We start from the raw sequence: 19,152 nt of genomic DNA, 5'->3' as shown, positions 1-19,152 counted from the left end.
GAGGATAAACCACGTCCTTCCATGTAAACACAGTGAAATGTTCATGATGATCATTCCTCTACATAGTGATTATGTCCAACTGTTGAATCACAGGATCCATATTAGAACACAGACATATACACGTAGCAGCATATGAAATGGCAATGTCGTCTGGTTAGTACAACTGTGCCGAGGTGGGGGGACAACAGGTGTGTCGCACATCTGTTCGCCCTTGTCTTTAGGGTGTGTGTGTGGGTGTGGGAGTTGGAGGGCGGGAGGGGAGGAGAATGGAGGAGAGATTTTCCAGATATTACCGACTTTTCCTGAACACCTGTCACCTAGACACACGTGTACACATGCTGCACGCATCTCATGTGGCGACTGGGTGATGGGAGTTCTGGCAAGGCTAGGCTCAGGGTGGAGAGTGTGAGGTCAAACAGACGTAGAGGTTTATTAAGAAGTTTACGTCGCTTGGTGACCGTGGCGCACGGATTCACAGTGGTGTAGTGAGGTGAGTTGTGTGGTGAGGTGAGTGATGTGGTGAAGTGAGTGGTGTGGTGAGGTGAGTGGTGTAGTGGTATGAGTGGTGTGGTGAGGTGAGTGATGTGGTGAGGTGCGTGATGTAGTGAGGTGAGTGGTGTGGTGAGGTGAGCGGTGTGGTGAGGTGAGTGGTATGGTGAGGTGAGTGGTGTGGTGAAGTGAGTGATGTGGTGAGGTGAGTGATGTAGTGAGGTGAGTGGTGTTGTGAGGTGAGTGGTATGGTGAGGTGAGCTGTGTGGTGAGGTGAGTGGTATGGTGAGGTGAGTGATGTGGTGAGGTGAGTGGTGTGGTGAGGTGAGTGATGTGGTGAGGTGCGTGATGTAGTGAGGTGAGTGGTGTGGTGAGGTGAGTGGTGTGGTGAGGTGAGTGGTGTGGTGAGGTGAGTTGTGTAGTGAGGTGAGTGGTGTGGTGAGGTGAGTGGTGTGGTGAGGTGAGTGGTGTAGTGGTATGAGTGGTGTGGTGAGGTGAGTTGTGTAGTGAGGTGAGTGGTGTGGTGAGGTGAGTGGTGTAGTGGTATGAGTGGTGTGGTGAGGTGAGTGGTGTGGTGAGGTGAGTGGTGTGGTGAGGTGCGTGATGTAGTGAGGTGAGTGGTGTGGTGAGGTGAGTGGTGTGGTGAGGTGAGTGGTGTGGTGAGGTGAGTGGTGTGGTGAGGTGAGCGGTGTGGTGAGGTGAGTGGTATGGTGAGGTGAGTGGTGTGGTGAGGTGAGTGATGTGGTGAGGTGAGTGGTGTGGTGAGGTGAGTGATGTGGTAAAGTGAGTGGTGTGGTGAGGTGAGTGGTGTGGTGAGGTGAGTGGTGTAGGGAGGTGAGTGGTGTGATGAGGTGAATGGTATGGTGAGGTGAGTGGTGTAGTGAGGTGAGTGGTGTAGTGAGGTGAATGCTGTAGTGAGGTGTGGTGAAGTGAGTGGTGTAGTGAGGTGAGTTGTGTGGTGAGGTGAGTGGTGTAGTGAGCTGAGTGGTGTGCTGAGGTGAGTGGGTGTAGTGAGGTGAGTGGTGTGGTGAGGTGAGTGGTGTGGTGAGTGGTGTAGTGAGCTGAGTGGTGTGCTGAGGTGAGTGGGTGTAGTGAGATGAGTGGTGTGGTGAGGTGAGTGGTGTGGTGAGGTGAGGGGTGTAGTAAGGTGAGCGGTGTGGTGAGGTGAGTGGTGTAGTGAGGTTAGTTGTGTAGTGAGGTGAGTGGTGTGGTGAGGTGAGTGGTGTAGTGAGGTGAGTGGTGTGGTGAGGTGAGTGGTGTGGTGAGGTGAGTTGTGTAGTGAGGTGAGTGGTGTGCTGAGGTGAGTGGGTGTAGTGAGGTGAGTGGTGTGGTGAGGTGAGTGGTGTAGTGAGGTGAGTGGTGTGGTGAGGTGAGTGGTGTGGTGAGGTGAGTTGTGTAGTGAGGTGAGTGGTGTGCTGAGGTGAGTGGGTGTAGTGAGGTGAGTGGTGTGGTGAGGTGAGTGGTGTAGTGAGGTGAGTGGTGTTATGTGAAGGAATGGTGGTATTATGGAAGTGTAGGTTGGTGTTATGTGAAGGTACAGTTGTGTTATATGAGGTATATGGTTGTGTTATGGGAGGGTACCGGTGGTGTTATTGGTGTCATAGGTGGGAAGGGTGGTGTTACGGGAGGGTATGTGTTGTTCTCTGATGAAATTGTTGTGTTATGAATGGGTTAGGTGGTGTTATGGGATGAAATGGTTGTGTTTTATGGGAAGGTAGTTGGTGTTTTAGGATGTTATAGTTGTGTTAGCGATAGGGAAGGGTGGTGTTATGGGAGAATAGAGTATCTTTATGGTGGTATGGTGATGTTATAAGAGTATATGGTGCAGTCATGGGAGGGTATGGTGGTGTTATGCAAAGGTATGGTAGTGTTTGGGAGGGTATGGTGGTGTTATGCAAAGGTATGGTAGTGTTTGGGAGGGTATGGTAGTGTTATGCAAAGGTATGGTAGTGTTTGGGAGGGTATGGTGGTGTTATGCAAAGGTATGGTAGTGTTTGGGAGGGTATGGTAGTGTTATGCAAAGGTATGGTAGTGTTTGGGAGGGTATGGTAGTGTTATGCAAAGGTATGGTAGTGTTTGGGAGGGTATGGTAGTGTTATGCAAAGGTATGGTAGTGTTTGGGAGTACTTTCTCCGATAATGATTAACCTGTTGGATTAAGCCATCATCCAATTAGTACCAGTACGTTAGTTTATCGAACCCCAAAAGAAAAATTATGTTGTTGACACAGCATTAATTATATAACCCAGCCATGAAGAGCGTCAGGGTAACCCAAAACCAACGCTCAATCCAACCAGCGAACTTGCTCAAGTCCTCCTCTTTCCCCAGGTTCCATGTGGCTGTGTGAGAAGGTCAGCAAGGTAGGGTTGGTGGCGGTGACTCTCTGTCTTCTGTGCTACGTCTACGTCCATCACCTGCAACAACTTCTGACCCCGGACATGCGTAAGGTTCATTTGGATGGGAAGCCATGGTACACTCATAGCCGTAAAGGCTTCATTTGTCATTGTACTGGCTTCAGAAGCCATCTTCCGTACCGGACAATGTAGCCTGTAAGATCTCTCTTCTTATATCATTTCCGAGCTGTATTTTTGTATGAATGATACACGCTATTTGTTAAAGATCAACGCATGTTCAACACTGGTTTTCTTTAATAGTTTTACCAGTTTTTCTCACCTCTCGTTTTTTTCTTTTATCAGATGAAGTGGGAATCAAATGTCCTACATTCTTTTTTTTTTCCCCACTTTGTTCTTCAAATGCACGAGACGTTTCGGGCACACGAGCACTGCCCAAGCTTCACTCAAAATTGACCATAAACGTTACAACACCTTATATACAGAGCTTTAATCCTTTCTGAATCCTGAGTCCATGATGATCCTACACGGCCATCGTTCGTGATGGTGTGAGACAAAGCAATGATTCATGAATGTGTTGGGAGTCTGTGATGGCTTCTGTGGTTCTAATATTAATGTTCCACAGTGTCTCCAGCCTGGAGCTTGGCCAGAATGTTTTGATCACATAGGTCCAAGTATTCATGATATTCAAATGTGTGTATTGATGATATCCTTATCGCCTCACGAGTATTATTCTCCCGTCAGATGGGAGTGGAGTGGTCGCGGTGGAGAGGGAGCAGGAGGAGTTCCAGCCATCGTCATGCCCCATGCAGGAGCACTGTCCCCGGGGCGCGGCCGCCCTGCCTGTGTCCATACGGCGGAGGTTTGCCTTCACGTTGGCCCAAGTCCAGAGACTCATCTCCCGCTTGTCAGGTGAGGTTTAACCCATGTTAAGCGGCATCATGGATACGTCTGTCCGTTTGTCCAAATTTATATATACTCGTTTCGCCGTTTCCCGTATTGGTATATCATTCCACAAAGCATCTCTGTCGACCCTGTCATATCCAACTGTATCACGGAGCATTTGTCACGCCCATTCTTCAAAGCAAACAGCAGATCCAGATATCCTCTACCACAGTGTTCCTCCTGAATGCTGTGTGCATGCCACCACCCTCACAATCACCTTTTGTCCGTAAAGGTTACCAGGTGCATCCATACATATATACTAACCAGTCAACAAAACGGCTATCCTCTTTCTTAATAAGTTCAACTGCAGTACCATCCACTCCAGCCGCCTTGCCGCATATCATCTTACGTAAGGCTTTCACCACCTCTTCTCTCCTCACCAAACCCGTTGCCACGACTCTCTCACTTCGCATACCTCCCTGACCTATACACCTGATGTCTGCTACCCTATCATCAAACACATTCAACAATCCTTCAAAGCTCTTATCCCATCTCCCCTTACCTCATCACTGCCTATTACCACTTTCCAATCTGTCTCCCTCCACCCCTCACCAATGATCCCATTCGGCAACCGTTATCTCGGAGAGCAAAAATGGGTGTTTGAAGGAATAGTAGTTCCAACAATGTTATCTGGTTGCGAGGCATGGGTTATAGTTATACGGAGGAGGGTGGATGTGTTGGAAATGAAGGGGAGGATTTCCAGCCCCCCGCTCCCTCCCCTTTCAGTCGCCTCTGCGAGACGCAGGGAATGCGTGGCAGATATTCTTTCTCTCCTATTCTCTTTTCTGACAGACTGTTTGTATTGTTTTCCTCTTGTTGCTTTATATAACTCCTTAACCACCAATCTGTTCTTGCTCCCGTCAGGCACCAAAGCAACGGTGGACGCCAAGTGGGCTCTGGTCCTGGGATCGCTGATGAACGAGTTGGCTCCTAGATTAGCTACAGATAATTCCTCGACGTGGGATCACTCAGCCATACTACCAGGCATGAAACCCAAGCCCTTCCCGCCCAACAGGACCAGACACGTGTGTCCTGAGGTGTATTTTGGGAGGGATTACGCCAAGCCCTTCGGTCAACACAGCGCGGAGCCTGTGAACTGCACAGACGTGCCCGAGTTCAGCAGCGTTCTCACTGCCGTGCTCCCGGCACAGTCCTGGCAACCGGAGACCATCAACTTCGTCATCGCGCAGATACGCAAACTTTACGACATCCCGATCATCACTATAGTTCCGGAAAAAGCGGCCATTGATGATCAGGGCGTCACGATTGTGAGGTATACGAACGAATCCCTCCCTGAGGGAAGGTTCTTGAATCAAGCCATACGGCAGGTGAAGACACCGTATGCGTTCATCGGGTATTCGCTGGCCCACTTCAGCAACCAGTCGTCGCTAGAGCGGATGGTGAGGGTGATGGATGAGTTACCTCACGTGCAGGTCGTGGGAGGCGCTGCCAGGGACCTCCTAGGCCACTGGACCTATGGATGTCTTCAACAACGTATGGCCGACTACCAAGCCACCTACACCATCGGTTATTATTACTCCAAGTACGAGTGTATGTACTGTGACGATCTGCTGGCGCCTTTCTCCGCCAGCGCCGAGCTCTTGAGAAGAGTTCCCTTCACCGATAAACTGACCGGCCCTCCAATGTACCGAGATTGGTTCGCTAAGGTGCGTGAGGCGGGCCACTTGGCCATGGTGTGTCCTGACGTCATGTTCTTTCTCACCCACCACGTCCAGATGACCAGGGACCAGTGGAAGCTGGTGGCCAGCCACTGGGCCCTTGAGAAGATCCACTCCTACACTGGGGAAGTCCACGAGTTCGCCTGCAAAGACGTAGGCATAACCTGCGGGAGTCCTCTGAGAATAATTGGTTCCTTCCTCCTACCTCCGTGTTGCAGGGCCACCATGGAGAGGGAGCTCGGCTACCTGGTCGATTACGGTGAGGCGAACGGCATCGAGTACGAACTTCAGTCGGGCTCAGCCCTCGGTGCCGTGAAGATAGGAAGCTATTTACCGTGGGACTTCGACCACGACCTTGTGTTCGTGCGTCATGAGTACAATAAGTGGCTCTCTATGAAGGGCCCTTATCTTGAGGAGAAGAAATGCAAACTGCAAGTGACGGCTAGGTATTATTACATCACAGTCTACTGTCCATATTTCTTCCTCGAGTTGTACAGCCACGCCAACTTCACCAGCCGACAGTACTTACCGGTGGAGTACAGAGACATTCCAACGAGCATCATGTATGCCGGACGGAGGACGGTGGTCATGTCCAACCCCGGGCTGTACACGAGGAACAAACTGGGGATAGACATCCTCAAGCACGCTGCCCACTGGAGGACACTCAAGGTCACCAAAATCGGGAAGGCAAAGGGCGGCTACGAAAACCCAGGGACTTGGCGACGCTGCCGAAGACCTTCCCACCACTCCTGCCAGGACCGCTACCCTGGTGACGGAGACCTACCCTTCATGCGACCTTTTCTCCTCCTGTAGGGCGACCCATCCTCGTGTTGTGGCGACCTACTACTGCTGCTGCTGCTCCTCCTCCACAGGTGGATTGTGACTTGGCCTTCTCACGTGCTCATGGAACGAACAGTACACAACAACCTTACCTTTCCCCTCAGTCCTTCCCCTTCTTACCCTACCTCCACTACTCGGGGACGGACGACCAAGCCTCACGTGATGGCGACGTGAAATTCATTCTCTCGTATGCCTTTATGATTTACTCCCTCGGAAATGGCACCTTGCCGTTTCTTCCACCCGTGAATAAACCACTAGCCACCTTGTAATTACGACCAGCCCTTCGTTCAAACAAGATGGGAAAGGGGGGGTTGAATATTGTCTTGATAACGTGGTGGCAGCATGCGGGTTACTGATGATGGTCACAGTGATGTGTGGGCGAGGGGATGCTCTCGTTGCGGTCCGTGCAAGCGAGCCTGGATACTCCCGGTGCGTTAGTTTCTCTAAGCTGCAACATCGGGGACGAGGGATCTTATCTTGTGGGAGGTGACGGTGGCAAAATGTTGCAGTGGCTTTACCCCCTGAACTGTTGGATGAGATGTAGGTGATATAGGTGGAGAGGGTCGTGGGGTGGTAGGGGAACAGTGTACTGAGGGCCTTTTGATAAGTGGTGTTGAGAGGGACTTGGGGTGACCTCGCGTTTCCCATGTCTGTACCTTTTCATTTCTGTTCTTCATGGGTTCCAACTGTGTGATGACTACGGAGGAAGACCAGGTGTGGGGAGGCATAAGTGAGGTTAGGAAATGTGAAAAAAAATGTATGCATATGTTCTTGAGTTCAGGGGCAGGGAGTTCATGTGTCTTCATCCGTCGACGAATGTAGAAAGACAATGGCTGGAAGGTTTGATAATGGTGTTGCCTTCGTTCACTCCAGGCTTAGTTTATCGTCCAAAGTGACACGCAGAAGCTCGGTGGATGAGTGAAACACCAGGAGGGGGCGCTGAGGCTTAATATTACAACTATAAGACTTGGACAACTCCTACTCCTCCCTCCTGAAACACCATGGCGCTTCCGACGACGCTGTCTGCCACGACCATGGAATTGTGCATCACCTTCTTCCCTTTTGCTCCTCAACCAATAGGAGCTAATGTTGTGGAAGGTTCACGCCCTCTGGTGGATAGCAATATATCTGTTGTGTTACCTGCGTTTTTCTTCTCCCTCACCCAGTCCTTACATCATTATTATAAGACTTGCAGGCAAACGCAGTCGCAAAGAGTTAAAGAAAAATCTTAATGGTGATTTGCCACTGTCACAAACATAACAGGTGGTTAAACAATCGGGTTTCATTATCAAGATGTATAAAAATATCAGTTGTATTTATCATGAAGGTGTTCTATAACCTCTTTTTTATATAACAAATGTAAGATCACAACATAGGCTAACAGTGTGTTCAACTCACGCCTTCAACATGCGTGATCCACAAATCCCCAATGGTTTTCTCTTCATTCAGTGTGAATTTTTACTGAGGGGCCGCTATAGTTTTACAGAAAATCATACATACATATATATATATATATATATATATATATATATATATATATATATATTTATATATATATTATAGTCATGCTCACTCTGAGGTTCTGATGTCGTATGTAAACAAATTGAATCCCTGACAGTCTACAGTCACTCGCTCAACACTCGTTCACAAGAGGCTGCCACAGTTAAAGGAATAGTGCCGGGTTGGTGGCCATAATGGGCGTAGATTTGAAGATATGGACCCCATCAGTGATATACAGAGAGTATGTAGCTTCATCAGTAAAGTAACTATGAGAGCATCTGACGGCCAGACTGACACGGCAAATGTGCTTTTAATTATTTGTAATCTAAGTTGATCATACGTTTCTCTTGCTCAAGTAGAATAAAAGCATTAATAGGACATGATTCAGTTGACTTGTAAACTGAATAGCATTAATGAAGATCATGGGCAGTTATTTTACCGACTGGTCAGCACGAGGGTCAGACATTATTTTGTGGACTAGCTTATTATTTTTATCATTGTTGATAGAACACACAACGAAACTAACCGTAGAGTTGAGTTATTTTTGATTTATAACTTTTTAAGTGTTTAGAAAATAGATACGATAATTGTATACGATGTTTTTCATCGTATATTTTGTTTTAACTATATTAAATAATGCAGTAGAGTGAGAATAATGAGTATCAGGGAAATTTGAGGATAAATATAAGAGTAAGTAATACACTTGTAAAAAAAAAAAAAAATCAAAATATGAAACCCTAACCTTGCCACCTTAGCAGTCAAAATTTATCTAAACAGTTATAATTCTACCATCTGAAATACACGAGTTGCACCCAAGATCAAGCATTCTCCAAATGCTTCCAAACGTTAACAAACAGACAACAGATCGAGTAGTCATGCCTATGAGACTCCAAAAATGTGATGCTTTACAACTGTTTTTATTCTTATCACTACAATAACATGAAGAAGAAATCATTTAATACCCAAAGCTGATAGCAATGCAGATCTAAACTAGACTTTAATGGGGTTTGTTATAAGTGAAACTACCCTTCGAAATTAGATTGGGATGATGTGATTTTGTTTTACGATGCTATGTAGAAAATGCAGTAAGAGTTGTTGATTGTGATCAGAACATCATAGCTTCTTTTCTATTATTAGATAACATGATTGTGGTTATGAATATCATGAGAAACTTAATAATTTCAAAACATAAAGAATAAAGAAATTTATGAAAACAATACTTAACCTCCCTAACAGCCTATGTTTATCCGATTTGAAATATTGTAGTTATAATTTATGAAACACCCATAATTGAGCACTGCACCAGCTGTTGATAAATGTGAGAAAGGACGGACTAAGCATGTCTTCACACCATTGCTCAACCTTCCCACAACGACATCCTACACATTCCTGGCAGCAGTCCCCATTTTTCTTCAATAAAATATGACCAGAAGGGGGGAATTCTAATAGGTTCTGATAATATTTTAAGCTTTTGATATACCTTGATCTACTCCATGTTATCCATGATATTTATAACTCTCACCACTGTTGCCAAATTTGATATTTAGAACATACTGCTCCCTATTTTAAACTTGAAAGATTATATAAGGACCATTTGACTGGCTTTTAATTCCTCTTGTCTTTAGGATGTGCAGTCCTGTCTAAGAGGTCTATTGTTTACTTATACCTCCCTCAAATCTGCTGTTTTTACCAGATCAGCTCATCTGTACTATCTTTGTTTCTGGCTTATTTCCTTTTTATACTGTAGCCGTATAGAAAAATGATATACAGTATTTCTAACCTGAATTTTGCCTTTTTTTCCTCTAGTGTGTGATTTAATGTTACAAAATTGATCCATACATTTATATTCCTCTTTTTTCCAGTACTTAATCTGCATATATACAGAATAAGTCGTCATTAGTATTAATCTTATACTATTGTTTTGTCTTTTTCCTCAAGCACTTTAGGGGGCTTGAGGAAACATGCTTTACAGTACAGGTCCAATATTAATGTAATTCTTTTACTATGAGTTAAAGCACACAATATTGTGTTTAAGCATACTCTCATATAGAAAACACATAACCAAAGAGGTTCAAGGCTTTACATATCAGGGCTATTGAGGGGTAAGAAAGGTGTGTGACGTTACATAATGACTGATCAGAAATATCTGGCTTTTATTCAAAGAATGGATGTTTGAAGAATTTGTCTGGAGACGGCTGAGCTTTACTAGCTTTATGGTGAATGATCCATCTAATTATTGGGATGTTATGTTGATTTTTATCTGTGATCTAGACATGCAACATTCATTTTCTTTTCTCCATAACTTCACCTCTGGTAAGGGCAGTTTTCATTGCATTTATCCCTTTATCTTTTTTCTCATGACTGTTTGCATAGATTTAGCAGGCAGGCCAAGAATGCTTGCTGTTTCCACTCCCATTTCACCAGTGGCAAAGAGTATCAAAATATCTAATTTTACCTGAAATTATGAGAGCATGAGCTGCTTTAAATTCAACTAACACTCATTTTTCAGTAGTCCTGAGATGATGGGAAGCATTCTTGACGGTAGTAAAATGCAAGATTATGAATGCAAGATTAAAGCTTTATGCCAAAAGGACACTATCTGTCATTATCAGGTGAGTGTTGCATTAATTATATTTGATCATGATCAATTAATACAGAAGTATTATTGCAGTGTCTGTCTAGCACTGTTCTTTTGAGAATATAGTAGCAGCACTTTTCATACTAACTAGTACTGTTATTGGATGCAGTAAGATTAGATAGCAGTTGTTCTGATTGTTAATGCAGTATGGTAGTTGTATTTAAAGACTGTCTCCTGAGTCTTTATTTAGACATGTAGAAGATGATTATTGCTACATTTGTAAAATTCTGTTTGTATGTTTTGCAGTACTTTCAGAAAACTATCAGGAATTTATTGTAATGTCATATTTTGGCATCATTCTGCTAGAGTAGCAGAATGATACACATACCACTAAAACAATCAATTACTGTATCATTTGGTAGAATATTTTCCCTTTTCATTTTATACAGAAAAGTGGTAACAGACATTGGTGGATTCAAACTTTCCTGTAGTGGAAAGGCCAGTTGACTTAGGGTACCTATACGCTGACCCAGGGCTGATTTAATAGGTTGAATGTTATAACAAAGTTACAACATAAGTTATAGGGTTAAGATACAAATATGTACCATACCCTGTGGCACTTTAACCTTCTTGTAAGATAGAGAAGTTATAGGGTTCCGATACAAATTTGTGTCATACCGTGTGGTACTTTAACTTTCTTGTAAGAGAGAGCTAGCAGTTAGTCAAAATAAATTACCAGTGTAATTTTCTTCCTCCATGCCATTGTGTTGTTGTGGGGGAGGGGATCAAAGGAGGTTATACACAGTACTAACCAGTCATTGCAAACAATGAAGAACAGTGATGTCATAAATAGTCAGTCATGATTAGATAAAGGTGACTGAAAGGCATCACCTCATAAAATGAAGACAGAGGTAGATGATGCATAAAGACATCCCACAAAATTCAGATGGTACTAGGGGTTGACCATTTCTCTAGGGAGATCTTTAACACATCTGTAGGGGCCATGGCTCCCTGGCTTCCGCTGAATGTGCTTATGGTATGGAGACCCAAAAATTATTTTGTGATGCATGTCACTTTCATATCCATTGTCTCTCCAATCTATATTTACCTTTAATATTGCTCCATTGTTAAATAGTACAAACATTCTCCCCAATTATCTTATCGTTAATCAGATCTATCACTTAGAAATTTTTGCAATGCGTTGCTGTATCTTAAACTTACAGCTCTTGATTATTAAACCTTTTGAATAAAATAGTAATCATTAAAAGCATATTTTAATGATTTTAACTGTGTCTACTGTAGACTGCTGGTAGTAATGTTTTATGTGTATATCTTTTCTTCTTTATTCTTTATGCTTTACATGTCTTTTGATTGATCCCCAATGGTTAACATTTAATCCATCATTTAGATGTTGGTGTTGGATGTTTGAGAGAAGCTTGCCCAACTAATTCAACTAATAATAAGAACTGGATATTACAGTGCAGAGGGATATTTGAGATTTGAGGATGAACATGTGTACATATGTTAGTGTAGTTACTCCTGGACTAAAACTCTTTCCCTCTCACCAGTTTGATATCCATTTAGTATATAAGTAATTAATTAAATGAGACATGTATGAATAATGATGATAGAAATATTTGGGTGTACTTGATTTATAAGGCTGGCTAAAAAGAATGTAATGATAGGATGTTTGTTCCCATTGAAAAATGAATTGTTACAGTGACTCTACTAAACCTAGCTCTCTTTGTATCAGACCTGCACAACAACTCTGGTAACACAGTTTTTAATAGTGTCACTACAGCTACTGCATTGTGGGAACTCAGGGATGTAATGTTTTGATTTAAAGAAGGATCTCTTTTAAGTTGAAAAGGGCTAACATGGCAAAATTTACTGCCTTTCATTTGAAATTGCCTCAGTGTCTTTATGTCAGAATAAACACTAGCATTAGCACTTCATGGTTGCTTCTTTCTTGGTAATATCTCATTACAAAGGGAAGGCCTACCTCCATCACAATCAATGGAAACCCAAGAAAATTTTAATTATCACCTAGAATGTAAGACATTTCACAAGGCATATTATTTCCACTTTTTTCTCAAGGACCATCAGGAACCCATTTTTATCTTGTAGAATGCATACAGAAATTGGTCAGACCTTTGGAACATGATTAAATTCTTGCTTACAGACAGAGCCCAAGGATAACCTAAGAGAGCTCTGTTAACTGCTCAAAATGAGGTGTATCCATGGGGATTCGCCTTCTTCAGCCATGATTGATACATCACATGAGATCAGCAGGTGCTCATTTACTTGAACTTTGTGACCATGATGACTCAAACAGGCATGTGACATGAAAGAAAGGAGGTAAGTTGGCGTGAAGTTGCTGGCTACTTCCATCATTCACCTGCGACTGACACAGTATGTTGCAGTTCCCCATAACATTATGTGGCTTGTGATGCTTTCAGTTATGTTTCTACCCTCCCAAATATCAGGTTGGTATCCTCTTTCTTGTATTTGTGGTTTCAAAGAGACCAAAATTTTAAGGACTCTCTTGTTTCGTGGGAATAAGTGTCTCTGGAGACACTGCTGATGTCAGCAGTGTCTGATGATAACTTTTATAAATTGTTTTGATTGGTCATTTCTACGAGTACTTTACTTGTCTTTTTTTGTGTCTTTAATTTTTAGTTTACTTTTATGATATTGCAGTAGTTGTTATATTTTGATTTTTGTTTTTATGAGTTCATATTACAGGTAATTAATTGTTGCTGATAGTATGAGGAGGGAGTTCCTCTCCTGTCTCTTGTCTAATTACCTGTTTGTAATTATCTGTTGGATGCATTTTTGAGAGAGACCTATAGACTCATGGGGCCTCATCCCTTAAACTTTCTTAACTATCAGACAACTTGTTAAACTTTTATGTGCCTGAGAATTCACCACTTTTCATTTTCCATCCAGTTTCTACTCTGATATATTAAAAGCACTTCTTTACATCTTATCTTTTGTAACAATTTGCTTGCTTGATTTCTTTCTGGTTGCTTTGTCTTGGATATTTTTTGATATACTCAGTGTTGATTTGATAGTGTCACAAACATACATGATAGACATTGCAAAATCTTGCCATTCTTTCTTTTCTAAACTCCCACACAATTGAGCACATTTTTAAGATGACCATCTCACAGAGTGTCTGCCAGATCGTAGTAATGCAGCACATCCCAGAATGAGGGAGATTTTGTTATTCAGAATTTGTGCATAGACCTAGCAGTTTTAGGTGATGCCATTCTGTTATTCTTAGCCTCACAAACTTTTTTTGGAACATTGTTGGCCCTGCTCCCAAAACAAACATCTGAAGTAATAGTTAAAGTTTACCTTAACAGTTTTTTGATGATTACACCTTCAGAGGAGGAATATGCTGGACAAGAACTTCATGTTCAGAATGCCTTTCAAAAGTGGGTTATATCATCGTGCTTATTTCCCAACCAGAACTTTACATGGCTAGGAATAGATTGGGATACTCAACTCAGAACTTGAGTAGCAGTCCTTGTCTCCCTGAGATCAAAGCTCAGAGCTACACAAGTGTTACTATCTTGATTATCTATTTGTAATTACCAATTTGCACAGTATGGGTAGGGAATGTTACACTTGTGGGTCTCATGGTTCCAGACCTTGGTGTCTTAACATCAGCTAGAGTAGTATTAGGAAAAGTTGTAGCACCTAAATTAGTGATGAGATGATACTAAAAGAAAGTGGGTGTCTAGAGGTAATTTTTGAGAGTATAGGTGTCTGGAAGTAGAATTTCAGAATATAGGATAAAAAGACCACAATGATGCTGGGCAGGAATTTTTTTTTTTCAAGTATATGGAGTGGATGAGGTATGAGTACACTTGGGGAATATCAAAAATTTTTAAGAAAATTATCAAAAAAGTAAATGAAGTGTCAAGATAGTGAATGTACAGGGACAAAGCATAGTAGAGGAATTTCAAGATTTGTGTGAGTGAAGGAGTGGATGTTGTAGGATTGCAAAGCAGAGGGTAAGCAGGAAGGAATGATTTAGAATTCACATTTCCTTATAATGAGTACAGATTAATGCGTGCAGATATATAGTGATCAATATTTTTAAGAATATTTATACCTCCATCTTTTGTATGGTTTTTAAGAAACTTTGATCATGTATGATGGTTTTGTAAGTTTGAACCCCACTTCTTACTAAAAAGCGTTACCATGTTAGGTACATGTATTCTTGAACATGGACTGTGTTTCTGCAATTACTCATTACAAATCTGTGCATTTGAATCATCCAAGAGGATGAGGAGGATAATAGAAAGGTTGATATACTAGATGATGCAGGTAAGTGCAGTATATAGGCTTCTAATTAGGTGAACGGTTGGACAAGTTTATTTTTTTGTATTTGTCTTAACATGTATTTCATTGTAGGATTTATGAGAAAGTTCTCCAGTTAATCATCAGTGATATCTAGTGATGGAAGGTCTTGTTTATGTATGAAAATAATTATATTGGATGTTCGAATATATTTGATTTTGCAAAAGATTTTAATATTAGGAAAACATTATTACTAATATCATTCCTCTTTTATGAAGTAGAGTTCTTGTATGACTCCATGAATTCATATGCATTGCAGAAAGTACTTTTCCAACACTATCATTGGGTAGTTTGAGCACCTCTCTACACACCTGAAACTTCAGCATGTCTCAGGTGAGCCTGAAGATCTTATATTACAAATGATATCTTTAGGATGACGTAAAGATACCCAGCAGGACAATGAGTTGATTACATATGATTTTAATTTGATCATACATTTTCCCATTAATTATTTATTTTGTTGATAGATAAGCATTTCTCTTGTGATGTTCAAGTCTTAATTGCTGTTTCTCTCTGTACAGTATTGGTGAAGCCAGGCATTTATTGCAAAGATCACAGTCAACATTACATCCTTGATTTGACATGTAAAAACTTCAAGAAAACTTTCCAAAGGTAATATATATTTGTAGGCATTGCATATCTTACGTTCATGCTGTTTTCATACAGGTATTTGGTGATTATACAGGAAAGGCTTGAGTAACAAAGTGTGGAAGAGATAAAAGAGAATATTTTAAAACAAGATGTGTTCATTAGAGAGAGAGAGAGAGAGAGAGAGAGAGAGAGAGAGAGAGAGAGAGAGAGAGAGAGAGAGAGAGAGAGAGGGTACATTGGAGAGGATGACATAGTGAATTAAAGTGTAGAGTGTGCTGGAAGCTTGTATGGGGCATTGCTTGTCCCAACTCTGATATATGGATGTGAAACCCAGGTTTATCATAGCTCAGGATAGGTCAGAATTTGAGAGCAATAAAGATGGATAATGTGCAGGATAGTTGGAATGAGGAGGATAGAAAGAAAGAGCAATGAAGATGTGAGAAGGATATGTGGTATGAAAAAAGTAACATGAAGAAACCATCAAAAAGGCACATGGGTGAGTCTTTTAAGATGGTATGCCACACAGAACACATAGCAGGTGATAGGTTGATTAAGAAGATATTTAGTAGCACAGTAGAAGTTACAAGGAGGAAGGGTAAACCACAGAAAAGTAAGCTAGATGCAGTGAGAGAACTGATTTGGGCTTGGAATATTTCTGATGAAGTTGCTTGAGGAATGATTGAGGAGCAGAGTCAGTGGAAGCAATTTGTGTATAGAGGTGATTTGGTGACTTTTGTCTCAGTTGACAAAGCAACTTAGTTTTCAATGTAAAGAATAGAGGGACAGAAGTCTATGTTTCACTTAAATGCACTGGGCATGGGTTGAAGATGTGTATGAATAATTTCAGAGGCTACATGTCACTGATCCACCCCATGGAATTGGGAATGGAGTTAATTAAGGTAGAGTATATAGAAATGCTCTTGAAAAAAATGGAGCATATGGTAAAAGTAACAGTTGATTGAATGAATGGTTTATTGTTTAAACTAGAAAAAGGCAAGTTCTTTTTTCTAATGCCTTAATTGTTTGACACCATAATGATTGATGTAAGTGGTAGTGGCTATGAAGTCAGGTGTTGGCTGCAAATGTTTTACAGAAATGATTTTAAGTCTTAGACTTTTTATTTGATATGGGGATGATATCAGTATTAGTTTAAAGTTTACAGTGATAAAACTGTTTGGAGGAGATTAGTGCAAAAAAAGCAAAAAATAATGAATGCACATAAAACCATGGTGGTAGAGTTTGAAAAGAGGGGGATGGATATGAAGTATGTGTTGGTGGATGTAAGATAGAGAAATCACAGTTTAAGTCTTAGGAAACTGCTACCAAGGATGGCAGAATAACTTTCAAAATGGGTTTATGGCAAAAATATTGCTCGATTTGTAAGATGGGTAATAAGAGAAAAAAAATAAAGTGTGAAGACATAGGCATGGCGAAGAGTGTTAGGAGTGATGCAACCCACATTACTTTGTAGTTTTAAAACATGGATCTCTCAGTAGAGTGGTAAAGGAAGTGCAGTTGACTGAAGTAGCTTTTCTGAAACGTTATTTTGTTCTTTGGAGAGAAGATAGAATGAAGAGAAAATTCGGGGGGAGTACAGTATAGTTCTAAGAAGAGAGCAGTAAATGAATAAAAATTTTGCTTGAGGTGAGATATTGTGCTGTCAGGGGACCATTCGATAAAAGATTTTGCCTTGATATGTATATGTGGAGAGATTAGATTAAAAGAACAAGTGGTGATTCATAGTATTCAAGTGTGTTAAGAGTAAAAAGAGACAAAAACAAGGAGAAAGAACAAAATACTGTACAAAGGAATGCTAATAGCAACATACTTCTAGGTCCTTTGGAGGCTGTTTGGCATATATAAGAGGGTAACATTTCAGTGAGAAATATGACAGAATTTGTAAAGTTAACCTTTTTTATAATCTAGGATTGTCACAAGCTACCCTGCAATGCAATAGAAGACTCATTGAATATAGGTAGATTTCTTGAATATATGATAAAAAATGAGGGATTTCTTTATGAATTTATGCAAGGTGCAATCTAGAATTAAGGAAGCAGGAAGAAATAGAGAAGGGTAGCAGATTAGAGAAATTTTTGAAAATGAAGAAATGGAAAATAATCCTGGAGGTTAGTGTGGAAATTGTTCATTCCACTTGTGTATAGGAGATCCCAGAATGGTCTGAGGTGCAGCTGCAGTAAAAGAATAGAATTGTATCATGATTATTTAAGTTTAATTATTTTTTTCTTTCTCTAGCTGAATACCTTTTTCTGTGCAGGCACAGTGGGAAGCTGAGTTGCCACCAAGAAATGCAAGCATGAAAATTCCCTCAAGATCATCATTAGATTTTGGATATGACTGTCAGATATGTATTTCATGTACATGGAATTGCAGTACAGTATATTTACATTTTATTTTAAGAAAAAATCCTGAGAGGTTTAAATATTTAGTTTCTGTTAGAGCTTTCTTTAACATTATTCTTTCTTTTCTTTCCTACATGTTTGCTATTTCCTGCATTAGCAAGGTAATGCCAGGAACAGACAAAGAAATGGCCCCATGAACTCTCATTCACTCTATAGGTCATGTAATTCTTATTTATCATGTATGTAACTCTGCTTTACTTGTAATGAAGCTTATTTGTCTATACACACTTTTGTGTAATGAAATTGGTATGCAATAAGGCTGTCTTTGATTTGAACGACTGATATTGAAATTTTTTCTAAAAAAAAGTGTATTTTCCTAAAAAATCATAAATTCACTCAATCTGTGGCCTATCAGATTCACAATATCCAGTAGCTTAGAGGAAGTGTTTCCTGTAAATATTTTTAGTGAATGTTTATTGAATGTTATATATAGTATATATTTACATATATTACAAATAATTGACAACTAAAACCTGCATTAGGTATATAAAACACTCTGACATGTTTATGTTTGTTCAAACCACAATCTATAGCTCCTTATTCCTTAGTCATTGAAAATCCAAAACCTTCTTATTGTTTGGTCCTCTTAATTGAATTTTTTTGTTTTTAACCCTTATGTTTAGCAAGTATTCAGGAAAAATGTAAAATTAGGTTTAACATAATTTTATATGTTGTGAAATGTATTTATGGACCATACATGAATCTTGGATTTGATGATGGTCTGGGTAATCATTTAGTTGTTTTATATCATGCTGTCATATAAACATACGAAAGAGCATTCAATCCAAATGGAAATCTTAGGTCCATTCCATCAGTATTCATGTTTGTTTCACTGTTAAACATGAAATGCCTTTCATTTATTAATAATCTATGTGTGTCATCTGTGTACGTTGAAAGCCTTACGTTAGCTAGTTAACTTTTGAATTCCTACTCAAATTATTACTGCAGATGTTGATAGTTTCTTTTAACCCTTTCACTGTACCAGTCTTAACATCCACTGTACACTCTGTGTACAGGATATTCTCAAGCATTCTAAAAAGATGTTTCTTTAAGTGTTCAATCCAAATGGAAATCTTAGGTCCATTCCATCAGTATTCATGTATGTTTCACTGTAAAACTTGAAATCTCTATCATTTATTGATAATCTATGTGTTTCATCAATGTATGTTGAAAGCTTTTAGTTAACTAGTTAACTTTGAATTCCTGCACATATTATTACTGTTTCCTTGCACTACCTCGCTAACGCGGGAGACAGCGACAAAGCAAAATGAATAAATAGATAAATATATATAGGGGAGAAAGAATACTTCCCACGTATTCCCTGCATGTCGTAGAAGGCGACTAAAAGGGAAGGGAGCGGGGGGCTGGAAATCCTCCCCTCTCATTTTT

At 40.7% G+C, this 19,152-nt stretch overlaps 1 protein-coding gene and 1 long non-coding RNA gene across 3 annotated transcripts; both read left to right on the top strand.

Annotated features, from left to right (window-relative positions):
* The first annotated feature begins 258 nt into the window (after window positions 1-258).
* On the top strand, window positions 259-7,442 carry LOC139750750 (uncharacterized). Its single transcript, XM_071665454.1, has 4 exons — window positions 259-490; window positions 2,817-2,930; window positions 3,584-3,751; window positions 4,649-7,442. The coding sequence occupies exons 2-4, from the start codon at window positions 2,822-2,824 to the stop codon at window positions 6,274-6,276; spliced, it is 1,905 nt and encodes a 634-aa protein (XP_071521555.1). The 5' UTR covers window positions 259-490; window positions 2,817-2,821; the 3' UTR covers window positions 6,277-7,442.
* Window positions 7,443-7,879: 437 nt separating this feature from the next.
* On the top strand, window positions 7,880-18,712 carry LOC139750749 (uncharacterized). 2 transcript variants are annotated; one of them, XR_011713211.1, is made up of 6 exons: window positions 7,880-8,044; window positions 10,313-10,415; window positions 12,564-12,739; window positions 15,012-15,085; window positions 15,274-15,364; window positions 17,619-18,712. It is a non-coding gene; the product is annotated as an uncharacterized lncRNA (long non-coding RNA). The 2 variants fall into 2 exon arrangements; XR_011713212.1 differs by lacking the exon at window positions 12,564-12,739 and having other exon boundaries at window positions 7,881-8,044.
* The last annotated feature ends 440 nt before the right edge of the window (window positions 18,713-19,152 follow it).

The sequence above is a fragment of the Panulirus ornatus genome, chromosome 10, assembly GCF_036320965.1.
Source record: "Panulirus ornatus isolate Po-2019 chromosome 10, ASM3632096v1, whole genome shotgun sequence".
NCBI classification, from domain to species: Eukaryota; Metazoa; Arthropoda; class Malacostraca; order Decapoda; family Palinuridae; genus Panulirus; species Panulirus ornatus.
Note: the sequence above shows the minus strand (reverse complement) of the source record. Positions and strands in the feature narration are given on the sequence as shown.

What these genes read in the sequence shown, in the direction of transcription:
- LOC139750750 (XM_071665454.1), top strand. Translation starts at nt 2,822, where the DNA reads ATGTGGCTGTGTGAGAAGGTCAGCAAGGTAGGGTTGGTGGCGGTGACT. An exon ending in ACTTCTGACCCCGGACATGC is followed by an intron (nt 2,931 to 3,583) that starts GTAAGGTTCATT and finishes TTCTCCCGTCAG; the next exon opens with ATGGGAGTGGAGTGGTCGCG. An exon ending in ACTCATCTCCCGCTTGTCAG is followed by an intron (nt 3,752 to 4,648) that starts GTGAGGTTTAAC and finishes TGCTCCCGTCAG; the next exon opens with GCACCAAAGCAACGGTGGAC.